General features: G+C 41.6%; 2 protein-coding genes across 4 annotated transcripts in view; one reads left to right on the forward strand and one right to left on the reverse strand.

Moving 5' to 3' along the window:
- The window catches only part of DUSP16 (dual specificity phosphatase 16), a 101,976-nt gene that overhangs the window by 54,348 nt on the left and 28,509 nt on the right, over positions 1 to 19,119 (forward strand). The gene's annotated exons all lie outside the window — the stretch shown is intronic.
- The window catches only part of BORCS5 (BLOC-1 related complex subunit 5), a 135,625-nt gene continuing 117,275 nt past the window's right edge, over positions 770 to 19,119 (reverse strand). Inside the window, exon 4 of the mRNA XM_036758357.1 lies at positions 770 to 892. Within this exon, the coding sequence (XP_036614252.1) occupies positions 770 to 892 (123 nt within the window). The remainder of the gene's footprint in view (positions 893 to 19,119) is intronic.

The raw sequence follows: 19,119 nt of genomic DNA on the forward strand, positions 1-19,119 counted from the left end.
TTGTGGCTGATCAGACTAGTACGAGCTTGGAATGCTCTACCACAGCTTGGGCACAAATAGTCCATGTGAACATTTGGGGTGGATTCTCTAAATCTGCGCATCCTGCGTTTCCTTTGAGCTATTTCAATTCTGCTTCGCTCACAGAGCACAGCACCTTCTCTGATGTGGGCATGCCATGCTGAGCGGTCCTGTGCCAGTGTCTCCCATGTCACACAATCAGTTCCAAAGTTCTTAAGAGAGACCTTGAGACGCAGTTAAGAAAAACCATTTGTTAGGAGTATGATTGCTTTTCTTTATTGCTTTTAGTAACATAGGTGAAGTGTTCCTTTTGTGTAATTTGCGGGTTAATTTACATTTGTAAAGTACTTTGAGATTCTTCAGGACAAAAGGTGCTAGATATATGAGATGGTCGTTGTCTATACACATCAAATGTATGACATAAATTTTAAAAAATACAGAGAAAAGAGAGTCAGAAATGAAGAGCAGTTTAATAGAACAAAGAACAATTCACCTCATAGAATGATAATAATTGCTTTATTTAGCAGGATATTTGCATTTGATTCATAGTTTGTCATGGTCAAAAAAAATCACTTCCAGGTGCTGATTCCTGTTAGAGATGGGCCTCTCAATGATTAGCTAGTTTGGTCTTCAGAAAATGGGCTCAGTCTGAAACCAGGACCATACAGGAAGCATTTCCAAATGACCCTGATTCCTATGATTCCTGATTCTTCCTTCCCCTTTTGCAGCGATGATGGCAAAGTGAGTTTTATCATGTGCCCCAAAGCTGTGTGATTTCATGGGACATTTTGGTCTTCATGTATTGCAGCATTAATGATAAATATTTGCAAAAAAGGACATCAGCATATTGCAGTTTACTCAATAACACTGGTTGCTGAGGACAAAGAGGAAAAGAAATTCCATGAAGAAAGCAATAACATTCTCCAAACTAAATCAGCACACACTATAATAACTTCAATGTAAAGATGGGAAAGGGGGAAGATCAGGAGAAATATATGGAAAAGTATGGCTCAGGAGAAAGAAGAGAAACCATAGATTTAGATTGTGCAGAAGCCTTATACCTCTATATTATGAATGTTCTTCCCAAAAAAATGGTACAGGTAGAATGCTGCCCCTTTCATATACTGAAATTTTATTTGGTGAAAGGGACAGGGAAAAAAAAAAAGAAATTCATATGAGAAGAACAGCAGACCTGGCAGAAAACTGTCTTTCATATTGAATGTATTAGATATGACCTGTTTGAAAGCAGCCTAGGAGGAAGAGTATTGTACTTACTGAGGGTAAAGCTAACCACAGGGCAGTTTGGTGGGGTCAGCTTGCCTAAGTCTCTCCCCATTCCAACGTATTCTCCTTTAGCCATCAAAGTGATTTTTCTAAAGCTCAGCTGTGATCATGTCAAATACCTCCCTTCCCCCCATCCCCCCCCCTTCAGTAAACTCCAGGGGCTTTCTGTTGTTTCCAGGATCTAATATAAAATACTCTGTTAGGCATTCAAAGCTCTTCATAACCTCCCTCCCTCCTATCTTTCCAGTCTTCTTCCACCTCACTCCCCAACAAATACTCTTCAATCCAGTGACACTCCATCTCTCAGCTTTGGGCATTTTCTCCGGCAGTCCCCCATGCCTGGAACATTCTGCGTGAACTGCCCACCCCTCTGTTCCTTTTAAGTCCCAACTAAAATCCCACCTGCAATAGGAAGCCTTCCCTAACCCTTCTTAATTCCACTGCTTTCCCTGTTTTCATCACTTCCCATTTTTCCTGCGTATAGCTTGTTTGTACATGCTTGTTTGCTTGTTTCCTCCCCCCAGTAGAGATTATAAGCTCCTTGAGGGCCAGGGTGATCTTTTGCCTCTTTGTATCCCCAATGCTTAGCACAGTGCCTGACACATAGTAAGCGCTTAATAAATGTTTACTAAGTTGAATTGATCCTTCATTCCTTTCCATATGATTTCAGAGTTTTGAAGGATGTAGGTGGGAAACTATAAGTCAAGGAACTTTTTGGGGGGACTATGGGAAAATTTGTGTATTGTCTGTCTTTCCATACTGGATAGAATTGTAGATTTGAGTTTTTCGACCTGCATCAGAGGTGGGTCTCTGAGATGAGTCAGCAACCAAAGCAGGCATAAAAGGAACCCAGGGATAAAAGGCAGTGGAAGCCAAGACCCCAGAAGACAGATTACAGTAAGATAGAGTAGCATTTGCTTTAAGCTGAGACATCTGAGTAGAGACGCAAAAGGTCTCTGGCTGCTTGGCTGCTTTGCTCGGGAGCTACGCCGAGTGGAAGAGAGGCATTGCTTTGCTTTAAGCTGATTCTCTGAAGTAAGGCTACGTTACTGTTTGTCACCATCTATAGCTTGAAAGAGGGTTAATCTTTCTCTCAAGCTGTCTGTGTTGCACGTTTTTTTTCTTCTCACATTCTTTTTTTTATTATTATTATTTATTTAATATTTTTAGTTTTCAGCATTGAGTTCTACAAGATTTTGAATAACAAATTTTCTCCCCATTTCCACCCTTCCCCCACTCCAAGATGACATATATTCTGATTGCCCCATTCCCCAGTCAGCCCTCCCTTCTGTCACCCCATTCCCCCCCATCCCCTTTTCCCTTACTTTCTTGTAGGGCAAGATAGATTTCTATGCCCCATTCCCTGTATATCTTATTTCCCAGTTGCGTGCAAAAATACCTTTTTTTTTTTGAACTTCTGCTTTTAAAACTTTGAGTTCCAAATTCTCTCCCCTCTTCCCTCTCCACCCACCCTCCCTAAGAAGGCAAGCAATTTGTCATAGGCCACACATGTATCATTATGTAAAACCCTTCCACAATACTCATGTTGTGAAAGACTTAACTATATTTTGTTGCCTCCTATCCTGTCCCCCTTTATTCAATTTTCTCCCTTGACCCTGTCCCTTTTCAAAAGTGTTTGCTTTTGATTACCTCCTCCCCCTATCTGCCCTCCCTTCTATCATCCCCACCTTTTTTATCCCCTTCCTCATTCTTTCCTGTGGGGTAAGATACCCAATTGAGTGTGTATGTTATTCCTTCCTCAAGTCAAATCCAGTGAGAGCAAGATTCACTCATTCCCCCTCACTTGCCCCCTCTTCCCTTCCAACAAACTGCTTTTTCTTGACACTTTTATGCGAGATAATTTACCCCATTCTATCTCTCCCTTTCTTCTTCTCTCAATATATTCCTCTGTCATCCCTTAATTTGATTTTATTTTTTTAGATATCATCCCTTCATATTCACCTCACCCTGTGCCCTCTGTCTGCCTGTCTGTCTGTCTGTCTATCTGTCTATCTATCTATCTATCTATCTATCTATCTATCTATCTATCTATGTATATTCCCTTCAGCTACCCTAATACTGAGGTCTCATGAATTATACACATCATCTTTCCAAGTAGGAATGTAAACAAAACAGTTCAACTCTAGCAAGTCCCTTAGGATTTCTCTTTCTTGTTTACCTTTTCATGTTTCTCTTGATTCTTGTGTTTGAAAGTCAAATTTTCTATTCAGCTCTGGTCTTTTCACTGAGAAAGCTTGAAAGTCCTTTATTTTGTTGAAAGTATATTTTGCCTTGGAGCATGATACTCCGTTTTGCTGGGTAGGTGATTCTTGGTTTTAATCCTAACTCTGTTGACCTCCGGAATATCATATTCCAAGGCCTTTGATCCCTTAGTGTAGAAGCTGCTAGATCTTATGTTATCCTGATTGTGTTTCCACAGTACTCAAATTGTTTCTTTCTGGCTGCTTGCAGTATTTTCTCCTTGATCTGGGAGGTCTGGAATTTGGTGACAATATTCCTAGGAGTTTTCTTTTTGGGATCTTTTTGAGGAGGCGATCGGTGGATTCTTTCAATTTCTGTTTTACCTTCTGGCTCTAGAATATCAGGGCAGTTCTCCTTGATAATTTCTTGAAAGATGATATCTAGGCTCTTTTTTTAATCATGGCTTTCAGGTAGTCCAATAATTTTTAAATTATCTCTCCCGGATCTATTTTCCAGGTCAGTGGTTTTTCCAATGAGATATTTCACATTTGTCTTCCATTTTTTCATTTCTCTGGTTCTTTTTTATAATATCTTGATTTCTTATGAAGTCACTAGCTTCCACTTGCTCCAATCTAATTTTTAAGGTAGTATTTTCTTCAGTGGTCTTTTGGACCTCCTTTTCCATTTGGCTAATTCTGCCTTTCAAGGCATTCTTCTCCTCATTGGCTTTTTGCAGCTCTTTTGCCATTTGAGTTAGTCTATTTTTTAAGCTGTTATTTTCTTCAGTATTTTTTTGGGGGGTCTCCTTTAGCAAGTCATTGACTTGTTTTTCATGGTTTTCTTGCATCACTCTCATTTCTCTTCCCAGTTTTTCCTCTACTTCTCTTACTTGCTTTTCCAAATCCCTTTTTGAGCTCTTCCGTGGCCTGAGACCAGTTCATGTTTTTCTTGGAGGCTTTTGATGTAGGCTCTTTGACTTTGTTGACTTCTTCTGGCTGTATGTTTTGGTCTTCTTTGTCATCAAAAAAAGTCTGATTCTGAATCTGAGTCCGTTTTCACTGCCTATTCATGTTCCCAGCCAACTACTTGACCCTTGAGCTTTTTGTCGGGGTACGACTGCTTGTAAAGTAGAGAGTGCTTTGTCCCAAGCTTGAGGGGCTGTGCTGTTGTTTTCAGAGCTATTTCTATACAGCCAACTCTGCCACACCAGCACTCCTCCTTCCTCAAGAACTGCCACCCCGGCTTGGACTCAGATCTTCAGCAGGCTCAGCACTCCTGCTCTAATCCACCTCTTAATTCCTCCAACCAGGTGGGCCTGGGGCTGGAAGCAACTGCAGCTGTAGCTCTGTAAGCAGCGTCAGAGCTGCACCACCTCCCCCAGGTGGTGGCCTACCACAGACTCTTTTCACTCAGTCCCAACAGGTTTTCCCACTAACCTTCTCTGTTGTCTTTGGCATTTGTGGGTTGAGAAGTCTAGTAACTGCCACAGCTCACTGATTCAGGGCGCTACACCTGTTCTGCCCGGCTCCTGGTCTGGTTGGTCCTGGCGTGGCCCACTCTGGGCTGTGCTTTGCTCCACTCCCAGCTCTATGTGATAGACCCTTCCCAGCGACCATGCAGGCTGTCCTGGGCTGGAGCCCTGCTTCCCTTTGCTATTTCATGGGTTCTGCAGCTCTAGAATTTGTTCAGAGCCATTTTTTATAGGTATTTGGAGGGACCTTGGGGGGAGCTGCTTTCCAGCCGCCATCTTGGCTCTGGCCCCCCTGTGTTGCACTTCTTAAAATAGATGATATGCAAAGGGGAAAGACATACTTTGCAGCTGTCTGCTGGGAGCTATGCTGATGAGAAGCATTGTTGCTGGGAGCTGGTTGGAGATAGCGGAATCCTTCAGTGCGAAGAGCTGGGTGGGTTCATCTTTATTGCTTTTCAGTGCCTCAGCAAGGAACAGACCTAGAAACCTTTAGGCCCCAGACATAGGACTGCTGTATTACAGGAAAAATTGTAATACTGAAATATTTTTGCTAAGAGAGGTTAACACTCCCCCACCACTCTGCCAAGGGTGGCTGTGTTCCAAAAGACATTGACACTGCTTGAGTAGCCCAAGAGTACAGAATCGAATCTTTGCCCACCAGGTGAACCACATACCAACCTACATTGACAGTCTTAACTCCTGTTACTCCCTTATTGGATCGTCCACGCTAGCTGTACTGGATTTTACTACATCTTTGCTTCTGCTCTTAGCATTTAATACAAGAGATAACCTCACTTTCATCCCATGGATGGACACCTTCACTGTCTCTAAATCTTGACCATCCTAAAAGTCTACATCCTACGTCTTCCATCAAACCTTATCTGACCAGCACTCTCTGAACTTTTTATAACCATTATTCCATATCTAAGTTATTTGGTAAGTATTCATGTACTAACTTGTAACATCCTGTACATTGTTTTCGTGAACTATTATCTAAATCTTACCTTTTTGTTTATTTGTAACTTGTTTCTCTCTTGTTTTCTTGATGAAATCTTAAACTTCTTGAGGTTAGGAACCTTGTTTCAGACATCTTTGTATCTCCCAGGACACCTGATACAGTGTCTTACACATAGTAGGGACTCAAATAACTATTTCATATTTTTGCAGTAGTTTTCATTTGTAGGTTAAAACATTTCTATTTTATAGTAATATCATTGTGTAATTCCAAAAGTATGGATCTGACTACGTAACTGCCCTGTTGAATGAACTCCCGCGGTTTGCTGTTACGTTTAGGATTAAATGCCAATTCCTGTGTGCCTTTTAAAGTGTTTCAAAACTTTACTCCACCCTACCTTTCCAGGTTTATTAGACTTTACTTTTCTTGTACTCTGAAGTCCATCCACTAAAACAGGCCTTCTGATTCTTCTTCCACAATGCATTTCATCTCCTGTCTCAGTACATTATATGCCTAGGACTCAATCCCTCTTCATCCCTGCCTCTTAGAATCATCCTTAGCTTCCTTCAGAGCCTCCTCCCATTTGAGATTTTTCCCAATTCCTGCCCCCTACCACCACCACCAATGCCAGTGCCCCCTCCCCAAATTTCTTTGTTTTTCTTTTATGTAGTTTTTTTTTTTAATCTCCTTGATATGTATATGTTTCTTCTCCTAATAGAATGTAAATTCCTTAAGATTAGGGACTGGTTCATCTTTGGTTTTGTATTACTTTACTTACAATGGTGACTGGTACATAGTATACGCATATTAAATGCCTTTTGATTGGCCGATTGATTGGTGGATTGGTTACCCCCTTCTTCTGGATATTCTCCTTAACTGGCTTTTCCTGTCACACTTCTGTTCTACTTGTCTGACTAGTAGAATCTCTATGTAGATAACTTCCGGATCTGTATATCTAGCTTTATCTTCCATCTCTCATTGTTGTATCTACACCTGGATGTCCCATGGACATCAAAAACTCAATATATCTAGAACTGAACTCATTATATTTTCACTTCAACTGTACACTGCTCCTCAACTTTATTGTTCGTCTCAAAGCCACCACCACCTTTCCAGTTGCAGAGGTTTCTAACCTAAGAGATGTTCTCAACCCCTCACTCACATTCTCCCCCCCTCAAAAAATCAGCTGCCAAGTCTTATAGATTCTATTTCTCCCACATCTCTCCTAGCTAGCCCTTTCTCATTACTCGCACTAACCCACTGGTGCTACGTCAGGTCCACGTCACCTCCGGCCTGAACTATTCCAGTAACTTCCTAACTGGTCTCCCTGCATCTTATTTCTCTCCTGTCTAATCCATCTTCCACACAGCTGTCAAATTTGATGTGAACCAATCAGTCAGCAAACATTTATTAAGTACCTACTATGTGGATACAGCTAGGCAAAAAGAAAGACAGTCCCTGGCTCCAGTTGGTTTATAGTCTAACGGGGGAATACAAAACACAAAAGGAAATAGAAAAATGGGGTTGGTAGAGAGGAGTCTTGGGGGAAGAGACCATCCTGTTTGGAGTGCATGGCCGCAGCCTCCAGAGTGGCTGAGGAAGTGATGAGGTGGAAAATCAAGCCAGATAAGGCCTTACAGGGTGATGAGGTTACCCCAATAATGAACTTCCTTGGGCATGAGAAGTCAGGGAAATCTCAAAATAGTGCATCCAGGTAAGAAATGAGGAAATGATATTTTAAAGTACAACTCCCTCTCCTGTTTGAGACGCTCCTGTGGCTTCCTCTTGCCTCTGTCAGAAAATACAGACTCTTTTACTCGGCAAATTAAGCCTTTCACAGTTTGGCTCTAGCATTTCTAGGCTGATTATAATTACTCCTCTAGGCTGCAGCCAAATTGGCTTAATTGCTGTTCCCTGTACATGCCTTCCTCATGCCTCGAATGCCCTTCCTCTTTACCTTTGCTTTTCAGAACTCTATTAAGGACACTCTGTCTCTCTTCCATGCTTAGCTCAATGCTACTTGGTTCAAGAGGCCATTGCTGATTTTCCCAGGTGACATTCCCCTATCCCTTCACCACCATTCTCTTTCCCACCAAAGCACTCTGTATTTATTTTGTATTTTCTGTTGTATCATAGTAGTAGAATATAAGCCCCACGAGAGCAAGAGCTGTCTCGTTTTTGTATTTTTATCTCCAGTACTTAGCATGGTGCCTGACACATAGTAGGCATTTTAATGCTTATTGATTGATAAAACTGAGTTCCCAGATCCATTAAAATAGTCAAGTCCCATAGTAATTTATTTTGATGCATCTAGTGTAGTAGGAAATCCTACAACAGTATCAACAAGTCTAGTCTTCTGAAAAGTTTAAAAGTTTTGAGAAACTGGAATTTGTTTAAATGATTAAGGCTTGGAAGTTTCCTTTGTATATAAAGGGCAAACAGAGTGTCTTATGGGAAATTGCCCAATATCAAAATGTGCCTTTCTGTTTATTTGAACTAAATTATCGCAGCATTAAAATACAATGAAGTAAATAAATGCCCTGAAGAAATTTAGTATTAACTGATACTGCCCCTAAAATAGTCAATTTGAGCCCAAAAAAAGAGTGTGTGTGTGTGTGTGTGTGTGTGTGTGTGTGTTTGTGTGAATAAACCATCTGTAAACCAATAATTTCATATTCAGGAGATGATAAAAGGACGTGAATATATGCATGTTGCATAAAGCCCGAATGATTGCACCAAGAAGAACTTGTTTTTCAATGGCAAGGGAAAAAGAATTCCATATAGTCATCAGTAGTTTACCCTGTAAGCAAAGCATTCTATTATAGTCAGCAAGCCTGTATTTCTTCCCAAAAGATAGTTGACATAATTATCTATACAATGCCATCTTAATGAGAAAGAATAAATTTTGTTCTCTCTGGAAACTTTAACTGTAGTGTGTTGCCAAACTTTTTTTTTTACTTGTAATTAATTAACCATCCATGAGGTCAATTCCTATCCCACTTTTATTGTGCCCCAAGAACTAGCTCATAAAGAACAGCAGTTCAGCGCAATGAGTGTTTTCACCTTCCGTGTAAAGCTTGTGTAATGGAAAAATGGCAAAGATCCCTGTTTGGTCAAAGAGGAACGCACGCATCGTAATGACCTTAGAACTGTTGTTCACTTGGTCGGGGAATGTATAATGGAATTGTTGTGAGCTGGATTTAGAAGTATTTATGTACTTATTTTAGATGGAATGATACAGTGGGACTGCGCTGGAGGAGGGAATATAAGCTTGAACAGGGAGTATTTCATTTCTCTGTATCCCCGATGCTTAGCACGTAGTAGGCCCTTAATAAACGTTTGCTTGTTGATTGTCACAGGCATGTCTGAGGCAGGGAACAGGGAAGGAGGGAAAGGAATGGAAAAGTAGTAGATATGTAGCATTTATATAGTGATTGAAGGTTTGCAAAATGCTTTACACATATCTCATTTTATTCTCACAACAGCCCTAGGAGGTAGGTGCTGTTATCTCCATTATCCCCATTTTACAGATGAAGAAACTGAGGCATAGAGTGACTTGGCCAGGGTCACACAGCTAGCAAATGCCTGGGACTGAATTTGAGCTCAGGGTCTTTCTTACTCCAAGCCCAGAACTCTGACCATAGCACCCTCAAGGTGCCCTTATGGGAAAAACAAGAAAGTACTGAGGGGTGGGAATTAAGGATTACCAGGAATATGTTAAATAGGTTTAGGAGGAGTAAAATATAGGAAGTGTAATCCAAAAACCCAAGATACTGTAGCAACCATGTAATTTATTTTAACCAAAGAGAAAAAATAGCCAAAGAAATGGAAATAAAGACCGCAGATTTAATTAGCAATTCCAGTTACTCTTCTCTCCACTAAACAGCTCCCTGGCTTCTTTAAATAGGAGTAGTGAATGGATAATAAATATTTATGCCTAATCTGTGGCTCAGAACCACAACTTTAGGCTTATAGAGACCAACTTAAATCTTAAAGGCATCTTAAAAACTCCTGGCTAATAATCGTTCTACCTACCTTGTTCTACCTGGGGATATCTGATTTTGTCTTGTTTTTAAATCTCCGCTGGAGGTCTTTAATTCCCCTTCAAGTATTAGTGTTTTGTTTGCTATTGAGTCGTTTCAGTAGAGTCTGACTCTTCCTACCCCATTTGGGGTTTTCTTGGCAAAGATACTGGAGTGGTTTGCCATTTCCTTCTCCAGCTCATTTGACAGATGGGGAAACTGAGGCAAGCAGGGTTAAATGACTTGCCTAGGGTCACACAGCTACTTAGTGTCTGAGAGTGGATTTGAACTTAGGAAAAGGAGCCTTCCTGCTTCCAAACCCAGTGCTCTAGCCAATGCTGAATTTAAACATAGAACAATTTTTATCAAGTCTCGTAAAGAACAGAAAAAAGACTCACATCGGAATCTGGTTAGCAGAGGAATAGTTAGAAGCTATCCTTTTGATGACTGACATTCCTTGCTTCTCCCCTTAGGAGCCCAGTCACAATCCCTACAAAACTCATGGCACCAACCAAGCATATCGTTGCCTCCTGTTCTATTTCTTGGCACTCGGTGCCAGTCTGTCAGGTGTCACTTACCAACATGCATCTTTCCTCCCTCCATCCAGTGTTGTGGTCTTATAGAAAGAGCACTGGATTTGAAGACAGAAAACCCTGGGTTTGAATCCCAAGTTTGCTGCTGCTCTCCTGTGTGACCTTGGACAACTCACTCACCCTGTTTTCCTCAGCGCTAAAATAAACGGATTGAACTGTATGGTCTCTAATGTTCCTTCCAGCTCCAAATTGATGACCTTTATTGAAACTGACTCCCTCCTTATTTTATCCCACGCTCCTGTCCCAGCTGATCTAGGCTTGGCGCACTTGCCCACTCCTGTTGCTCAAGGCCACAAAACCCAGAAACTCCTCCTTAAAACTATTGGGTGACATTTTAGGCCTATAGCTTAAAGGGTCGAGATGCCATACCTACAGATTAGTCCCTAAGAAATAACTAATAGTGTTACAAGATTGATGATTCACTAAGAATTTATCTGTAAATTATACCTCTGAATTACCATCAGAACTCACTTTTGTGGCCTTCCCAAGCAAGACAGAACATTCTCCTATTTTATTCTCTTATATTGTTATCCAGCTTGCACCCCATTGCCAAATTAATCATCCTAAAATGTCATTTTCATCATGTCATTGACACAAGAATTTATAGTTGCCTATCTGCCGCATTAGTTCCAAGCTCCTTTCATGACTTTGGGCAGCTAGGTGGCATAGTGGATAGAGTGCTGGGCCTGAAGTCTGGAAGACTCCTTTTCCTGAGTTCAGAGCCAGCCTCAGACACTTAAGTAGCTGTGTGACCCTGGGCAAGTCACCTAACCCTGTTTGCCTCAATTTCCCCATCTGTCAAATGAGCTGGAGAAGGAAATGGCAAACCACTCTTTGCCAAGAAAACCCCAGATGGGGTCACAAAGTGTTGGACACAACTAAAACGGCTCAACAACAAACACTTCTTGATTTTAAAAACTTTCTACAACCTATACCCAAACTCCCCACCCCCCTGCAAAAAGAGCAGAGCATAAAGAGTTGAACTTGTTCACTTGGGCTAAGATTGAGAAGGGAGGACAAGATATCCAGAGCTAAAGTGATGGCCTGGGAAAAATACTAAAGTCTGAGGGTGCACCATAGGCCACAGAGAAGATGATGAATAGGTCTAGAGGATTAAGACATGGGGACAGGTGGAATGGTACCTGATTGTGATCAGGTAAAGGGGTCTCAGACATCTTGATCATGGAAGTAGGACATTTGTAAATGATGGCAAAAGCTGGACATATAGGTGAGGGGTAGGGGAGAGGAAATGTATGCTGAGGAAGGCAGGTGAATAGAAGCTTCATGGTTATCTCTCATGGCCTTAGTTGGAATGGCCACAAAAGTGAATTGTGATGACCTTGTGCAAGGGAGGCCTTGAGTCCTCAAGAAGCACCCCTCACAAAAGGCATGAGCAAGAAGTCTATCTGTTGCTAGTGAAGGTGGGTGGTGGCATGTTCTGGGTGCCATCCTTATAGCAAGTAGGACCAAGACTACGATCATGTTACGGCCCCAGGGACCTCTGGAAGCCCAGTCAGAAGGCAGTTTGTGTGCCTCAGGGCCTTGTCTTTGATTGGGCTGGAGCAGGACCTGGTGGTATTGATTGATTGACATCTCAAGGGCCATATACAATGGCCTCTCACTCCTAGTCCTTCACCTTTCCAGAGCATTTAACATTGTTGGCTGCGCTCTCCTCTTGGGTTCTTCTGGAAGCTACCTGTCTTAATGCTCCTTCTCAGTCTCCTTTATTTATTTAGTTAATTTTCAAGTTGTCAACAGTCATTTATTAAGTGTCTACTCTGTGCCAGGCCCTGTGGATACATTACGGCAGAAAACAGTCCTGTTTTCAAAGAGCTTACGGTGTATCCCTGACTCATCTCCATAGGACTTTCTCTGCCATACCATAGAAACCTTGAAAGTTCACTTTGCCCATAGACTGCTTCTGAGATTGTAAGTAACTGTCCCTGTGCCCTGCCCTCCCTCCCTGCCCTTCATCAGTTCCTCCAGAATTTCTACGTTAAGGCAGTTGCCTAGATCCACAGTGTCTTTTTTTTTCTTTCCATAACATAGTATAATAAAAAAGATGAATCTTTGTCAGGGATATAGCTTCTAATGCAGTCCATCCTCCATCCAGAGGGATTTCCCTAAAGCTGAGATCTGACCTGTCCTCCACTCTCTAAACTCCAGTGGCTCTTTCTTCCTCTGGGATCTAATAGAAATTCCTCTGTTTGACGTTTAAAACTCTTTACAACCTGGCCCCATCCTGCCTTTCCGGCCTTTTTTACCCACTCCTCCCCTCCATGTACTTCATGGGCCAGCTGCACCTGCCTCCTTGTTCCTCGAAGGGTGCTTCCCATCTCCTGTTGCTGTGCTTTTGGCCATCCCCTGTATTGGAAATGCTGTCCCTCCTTCCTCTCATAAATCCCTCGTTTCCTTCAAGCCTTGGATTAGTGGGGCCTTTTCTGGTTCCCCGGCTGCTAGTGCTCCCCTCCATGGCCACCCCAGCCTCCCTTTGTATTATATTTGCATGCACTTCATATATACTTAAAATATACATGTTGTCTCCCCCATTAGAATGTAAATTGCTCCATTTCAGGGTTTGTTTTGCTGTTGTCTTTGTACCCCCAGCACCTAGCATAGGCCTAGGCACTGAGGGGGCACTTAATAAAGTGCCTGCTTGATAACAAGCTAATGGGAGAATGTAATATATTCATAGGTATGTCTTAGGAAAGTCTATATAATAGATATGCATTCCCTTCTGTTCTGCTGTGTATATGCAACTGTCCATTCTAATTTGGTTTTTGTTAAGTTCAGGCTAAAAATAAAAATTAATTTTTAAAAAGAAAGGTAAGGAGTGATAGGGGCAGAAGTAGATCGAGATTAAATTCATTATTAACATTTGAGGTGAGAAGGATAAACAAACCAGCTTATTTTCTCTACTAACCAGAGTGTACATATCTTTTAGTTGGATTTTTAGAGGTTTGACTGTAACTTATATTTTGTCCCTGCCTCTTTCTGACTTCATCTGATGGATTCTACTGAGGTCAAGGTGCATCTTTTGGTATGAGTATATGAAAACATACAGTGGACAGAGCACAATCAGGAAGACCAGAGTTCAAATGCGGCTTCAGGTATTTACTAGCTATGTAACCCTGGGCAAGTCATTTAACTTCTGGTCACCTTACTTTCCTTATCTAGGGAATGATCATCTGGGGATAATAATAGCGCCTGCCTCCCACAGTTGTTGTGGGGGGCGCAGCTAGATGGTGCAGTGGATAGAGAACCAGCCCTGGAGTCAGGAGGACCTGAGTTCAAATCCGGTCTCAGACACTTGACACACTTACTAGCTGTGTGACCTTGGGCAAATCACTTAACCCCAATTGCCCCACCTTCCCCCCTCAAAAAAAAAACCCAAACAGAAAACAAAACAGAGTTGTGAGGATCAAATGAGATAATTATAAAGTGCTTAGCACAGTGCCTGGCATGTAGTAAGTGTTTTAGAAATGTTAGCTACTGCTACCATTTTTAACCTCTTTTTGCCTCAGTTTCCCTGTCTGTGAAATGGGGGTGATACCTACCTCCCAGGTTATTGTGAAGATCAGATGAGGTCATAATTATTTTTAAAGCGCTTAGCACAGCACGCGGCACATAGTAGGCACTTTATGAATGTTAGCTGTTATTATTATTACTTTCCCTTAGCAAAAAAAAAAAAAACAGCAACAGGCATGGGCTTGTAAAAAGAACACTTGATCTGGAGTCAGGGGCCTGATTTTGAATCCAGGCCCAGACCTTGTTGTGAGTAGTAATTATGATAACCATTTGTATCACTCTCCCAGGGGGCCTTGGGCAAGGTTCTCTCTGGGCCTCAGTTTCTCATCTGTGGAATGAGGGCACCAGGCTAGATGATCTCCAAGCTTTCTTGTAGTTCTAAATCTTGTGGTCCAACGACGTTGTTTTAGTATGAGGGTGAGCAGGCGTGTTGCTGCCCATAGATCTCAAGGGAAGGCACGTACATTCTCACCCAGCTGTTTGGCCCAAGTGTCTCACTGGTACCAAACCTAAGTGTATAGGGACAATTTAGGGCAAGTGAGTGGAAAGTTAAATTCAGGGTGGGGGGAGTTTTGTAACCACTTAAGCAGATTTTCAGTACCATGGCACAGTAAACATTGGATCATAAAGCATGACCTAATAATATTGGAGTTATCCGATTACAGATTTAGAGCTGGAAGGGCCCTTAGAAATCATCTAATCCAACCTCCTCATTTTAGAGGTAAGGATATTTGAGGCCCAGAGAGGCCTAGTACTTTGCCAAGGTCACAGAGATTTACAGATTTCCATTTGCAATTTTCAAAGCAGAACCAAGATTCAAACAAACAGATCTTCTGAGCACCACCATCTGACTTCTCTGAGTCCCAGTTTCTCATCTTTAAAATCTGGGATTTGGCCTAGGTGGCTTCTCATTTCCCTTCCAGTTCTAAGTGTGTGACCCTGTGATTCTGGGGCTCTGTATCCATCGTTCTTTCCACAGAACCACCTTCCTCTGACTCTAGATCCAATGTTGTTTCAACTTCAGGTAATGAGTTTTTTTCTGGAATAGAAAGTAATTTGGGGTTCTTAGGGCAGAGACTTACAGTCTGGTCCAAGAAAAAATATTCTTTATTCTAAATTGTAAATTTTTATATAAGTGACTATATGATATAAAAATATTCTATTATTAATTCTGAACAAATTGCCTCGATCTGCTTGTGAGAGGAGCTAAGTGTTATTTCGCAACTAGTGGGGATGAGGAGTATATTGTAGAGGCAGAAACAAATTCAGTGAGGCTGCAGTTACTTTTTAAGGTTTGGAGGAAAATAGGCAGTGTCATTGGCAGATGATTAACAGAATGCACCACGAGATATGTATAGCAATGAATGAAAGGTCAAGGAGTGGAAAAAAAAATTGTCAGTGAAGGAGGATGTCAGCAGAATGGAACATTGTCATAGATAAAGATCAGGGAAAATGTAGTTAGTTATTCCTGAGGTAGCGTCTTTGCTAGGAAGTTACATCAGTCCATTGCTAGGGGCATTTAAAGATAGACTTTGAACACTCAATGAGGCTTAGTGTAGAAAACAGTGCTGCCCTGATTCCTTCAGAATGTTAGATTACCTAACATTATTCCAGATATTACACCATGGCTTGGCTGAGTTCTTGTAACATTTTCCATAAAACTTTTTTTTTAATTAAGATTTAGGAAAAATGGCATTCATTTCAGTTTTGTCCCTGTAAACCAATTTGAATTTCATCTCTTCTAAAGGTAATGTTTTCTGATAGAGAGAATTTAAAATATGGCCTTTCAGGCCTGTTACTGACTTACAGCTAGGCAGTGCAGTAGATTTACCGCTGTTCTTGGAGTCAGGACCTGAGTTCAAATGTGGTCTCAGACTACTAGCTGTGTGACTCTGGCCAAGTCACTTAGCCTCTGCCTCTGTTTCTTCATTCATAAAATGGAGTAAGAACAGGACCTGCTTCCCAGGGTTATTGTCAGGATCAAATGAAATTAATCCTTCTAGGGCACTTAGCACAGTGCCTGGCACATAGCACTATGTAAACGTTAGCATCATTATAATTATTGTTGTTGTGTTATATTTCTGTAAGGTACTTTGCAACCTTAAAGCACCGTATATAATATATATATGTATATATGCTGTACACACATATGTATATGGACATATGCTAGGTGTTACTATGAATACAAAAATGAAAAAAAAATACAGAAAATTATTGTCTGTAAACCTGAGTCCACTAATGAATCTTCTTTGTCATTAATTTTAAGTACCCCTGGTCAGAGTCCCCATAGAGTCCCTTCACGTGTCTGATATTGACAGACCTGCTAGAAAGCCAAAGCTTTTTGGAGGATGGCACTTGAGTTTCTCAAGTCTTTCAAAGAGGGGAAGAAGTTTTTAGGAATTTCTCCATCCTGCACCCAAGTAGGGAATCCCAGAACCTTAAGAATTGACAGAGACCGTCTCATCCAAGGCACATCTGACCAAATTGACTTTTATGTGCTCCCCAAGGCTGTGCTTGAAGGCCTTCAGTGAGGAGGAACTCACTACCCCCTGAAGCCAGCCTTTTCAGCTATGGGATAGGGAGACCTGATTATTCAGTTCTCTGTTTCTTCTATTCTTGCTCCCTTGGGCCAAGCTGTTATCCCTCTTCCTCATGATATCCTTCAGACTTCAACTGACTGTCGTATTTTCCAGTCTTCTTCCCATCTTGGTTGTCATCTTCTCAATATTTTCCACTTTATTTAACTATGACCTTCCTTTTTTAAAAAAATCACCGTAAGATTTATTTTTTCATGATAGTACCCAGAATGGATGGCTTGCTTCTCTTTGTCCTCATCTAAACTTTTTTCTCATGCTCTTTTGTGTATTTTTTGATGTTTCATTCATAGGCAGGGTGAGAAGGTAGATTGCAAAGTATCCAGGGGGAATGTGCCAGCTAGATTTAGTGAGGGCTGGTGTCCCAAGTGCCATTTTGTTAGGACACAACAAATTTTTCCCAACAAAAACCTAAGCAACTCCCCACCCCCACCCCAACCACCAAGTTCATTCTCTGAAAACAGTTTTTAACAAAACTACTTAACAGAATGAATATGACTGATGTCACTTGTCACTTTCCATTTTGCTGTTTACCGACTATTTACAGATGGGAAGGATGTGTGCTTTAACTTTGATAGTATCATATTGTAATTGTCCCTTGTATTAGACCTGAGTTTTGTTGGCTCTCCTGGAGCCATTCCGTAGAAACTATTTTCAGTCCATGTCTCCGTGTTGTATTTGTGAAGTTGAATTTTGAAACCACATATAAAACTTTACATTTATCTGTATTAGAAGAGTTAGATGAACTGATGACAGCAGATCTGGAAAACAGGAAACATAATTTCTACAACAGTGTCAGTGGGGAGGATAGAGGTAGCAAAATAATGGAATGGAATGGAGAATAATGAAATGGGATGCATCGAGACTATAAGGACCAGCCTTGGGCCCAAAGGTGAGATAGGGCATCCTTTCACTAACAGTATGCAGAATGTCAGACCTCTTTGATAGGTTGCTTGGCTTTGTTTTATGTTTTCTCTCTCTCTCTCTCTCTCTCTCTCTCTCTCTCTCTCTCTCTCTCTCTCTCTCTCTCTCTCTTGTCATAAGGAATAGTTCTCTGGGAGACAGAGGAAGGAGGGATACATTGGGAGCTGCAGGTGATGAAAAAAAGCAGATTTCTTGATTTGTGGTTAAGATGGCAGTGTGAAAGTTCAGAGAGAGGCCCATTTCTCTCCTCCCCCCCCCCCCCCCCAGTAAATATTGGGAAAATACTCTAGAAAGGCCAAAGACAAAGAAATGTAGGCAAATGCCTATATCTGGTCCCGAATGGCAAAAAAAGATAGCCAGAAGCCAGCATAGGCCAGTGGAGGGGTCTCTCCAAGGAAGCCACCGTGAATATAGATATTCCTAGAAGCTTGCATATGGGAGGAGAGTGGTGAACTCAGCCTGAACTCTTGTAGCTGTGGGGAAGAGCCACACGAGGGAAGTTATCGTGAGCGCAGGTAAATGATTGAGAAGCTGCCAGAGGCAGGTGTCCCAGGAAGGCCAAAACAGACTTTCACAAATGGACTGGTCAGTGCTTTAAACAGAGGCCTTGAAAGATAGCGCCAGCTTGAATATTGAGGTTCCTGCAGCTAAATTCTAGCCCTGGCCTATGAGAATGTAAGACAGAATCACTCTGGATGGGTCGGTGCCTAGGGAGACAGGGCAAAAACAGTAGTCAAAAGAAATCTACAAAGGTTTGAACAGTGGAAAGGAGCTAAATGAAATGCTTACATTCTAATGAGAGGGAAAGAAATGAGTTTTTCTTCAGAGTCCTACTATTCTAAAAAGCTAGAAAGTTGCCTGTTTGGTTGATTGATTGTTTTTGTGGGAGGCAAGAAAAACAATGTAGTAGGGGAGGAAGTGAGGAAGAAGAGGGAGGAACATATTATTTCACATACATGGAACGTGCCCGAAGAATGGTCATTACTCCTCAACCATCATTCTCAGAAGCCATCCGCTGGATTAGTTGTTGTTTAAATAAATACTTTCATCTCCAGAATTTTCTCCCCGGGGCCCCGTTGTCCTGGTGGATGATTTCCTGGCCCGCCATTTCAGGTAATTTCAGCCACGCTTTATTTTACTCTCTCCTCATTTACCGTCTTCTGAACAGGAGCAGGAGCCTTGCTGCTATATACTTACCCATTTCCCTATCTTCTGTTTCTAGAACCCTTGTCAAATCAAGACTGCCATTGTTCCTAGAAAAGGTGTGTCAAATCTACTTCCATAGGGCTCCACTCACTATTCCTGTAACATTTTGGACCTCCTTCCCCACCTCCCACTAACACCACCAACTCCCTTCTGTTAGAAGGTAAATTCCTTGAAACCGTGGTTTTGCCTTGGTGTTTATCCCTCGTGTTTAGCATGATGCCTGTCACATAAGTGCTTAATAAATGCTTGCTGATTGACTGACTAGCAGGGACCATCTTTGCGTTGTTTTATTTCTACAGCGGTTGGCCCCTTGTATACACTA

Source organism: Trichosurus vulpecula, chromosome 5 (assembly GCF_011100635.1).
Source record: "Trichosurus vulpecula isolate mTriVul1 chromosome 5, mTriVul1.pri, whole genome shotgun sequence".
Taxonomy (NCBI): domain Eukaryota; kingdom Metazoa; phylum Chordata; class Mammalia; order Diprotodontia; family Phalangeridae; genus Trichosurus; species Trichosurus vulpecula.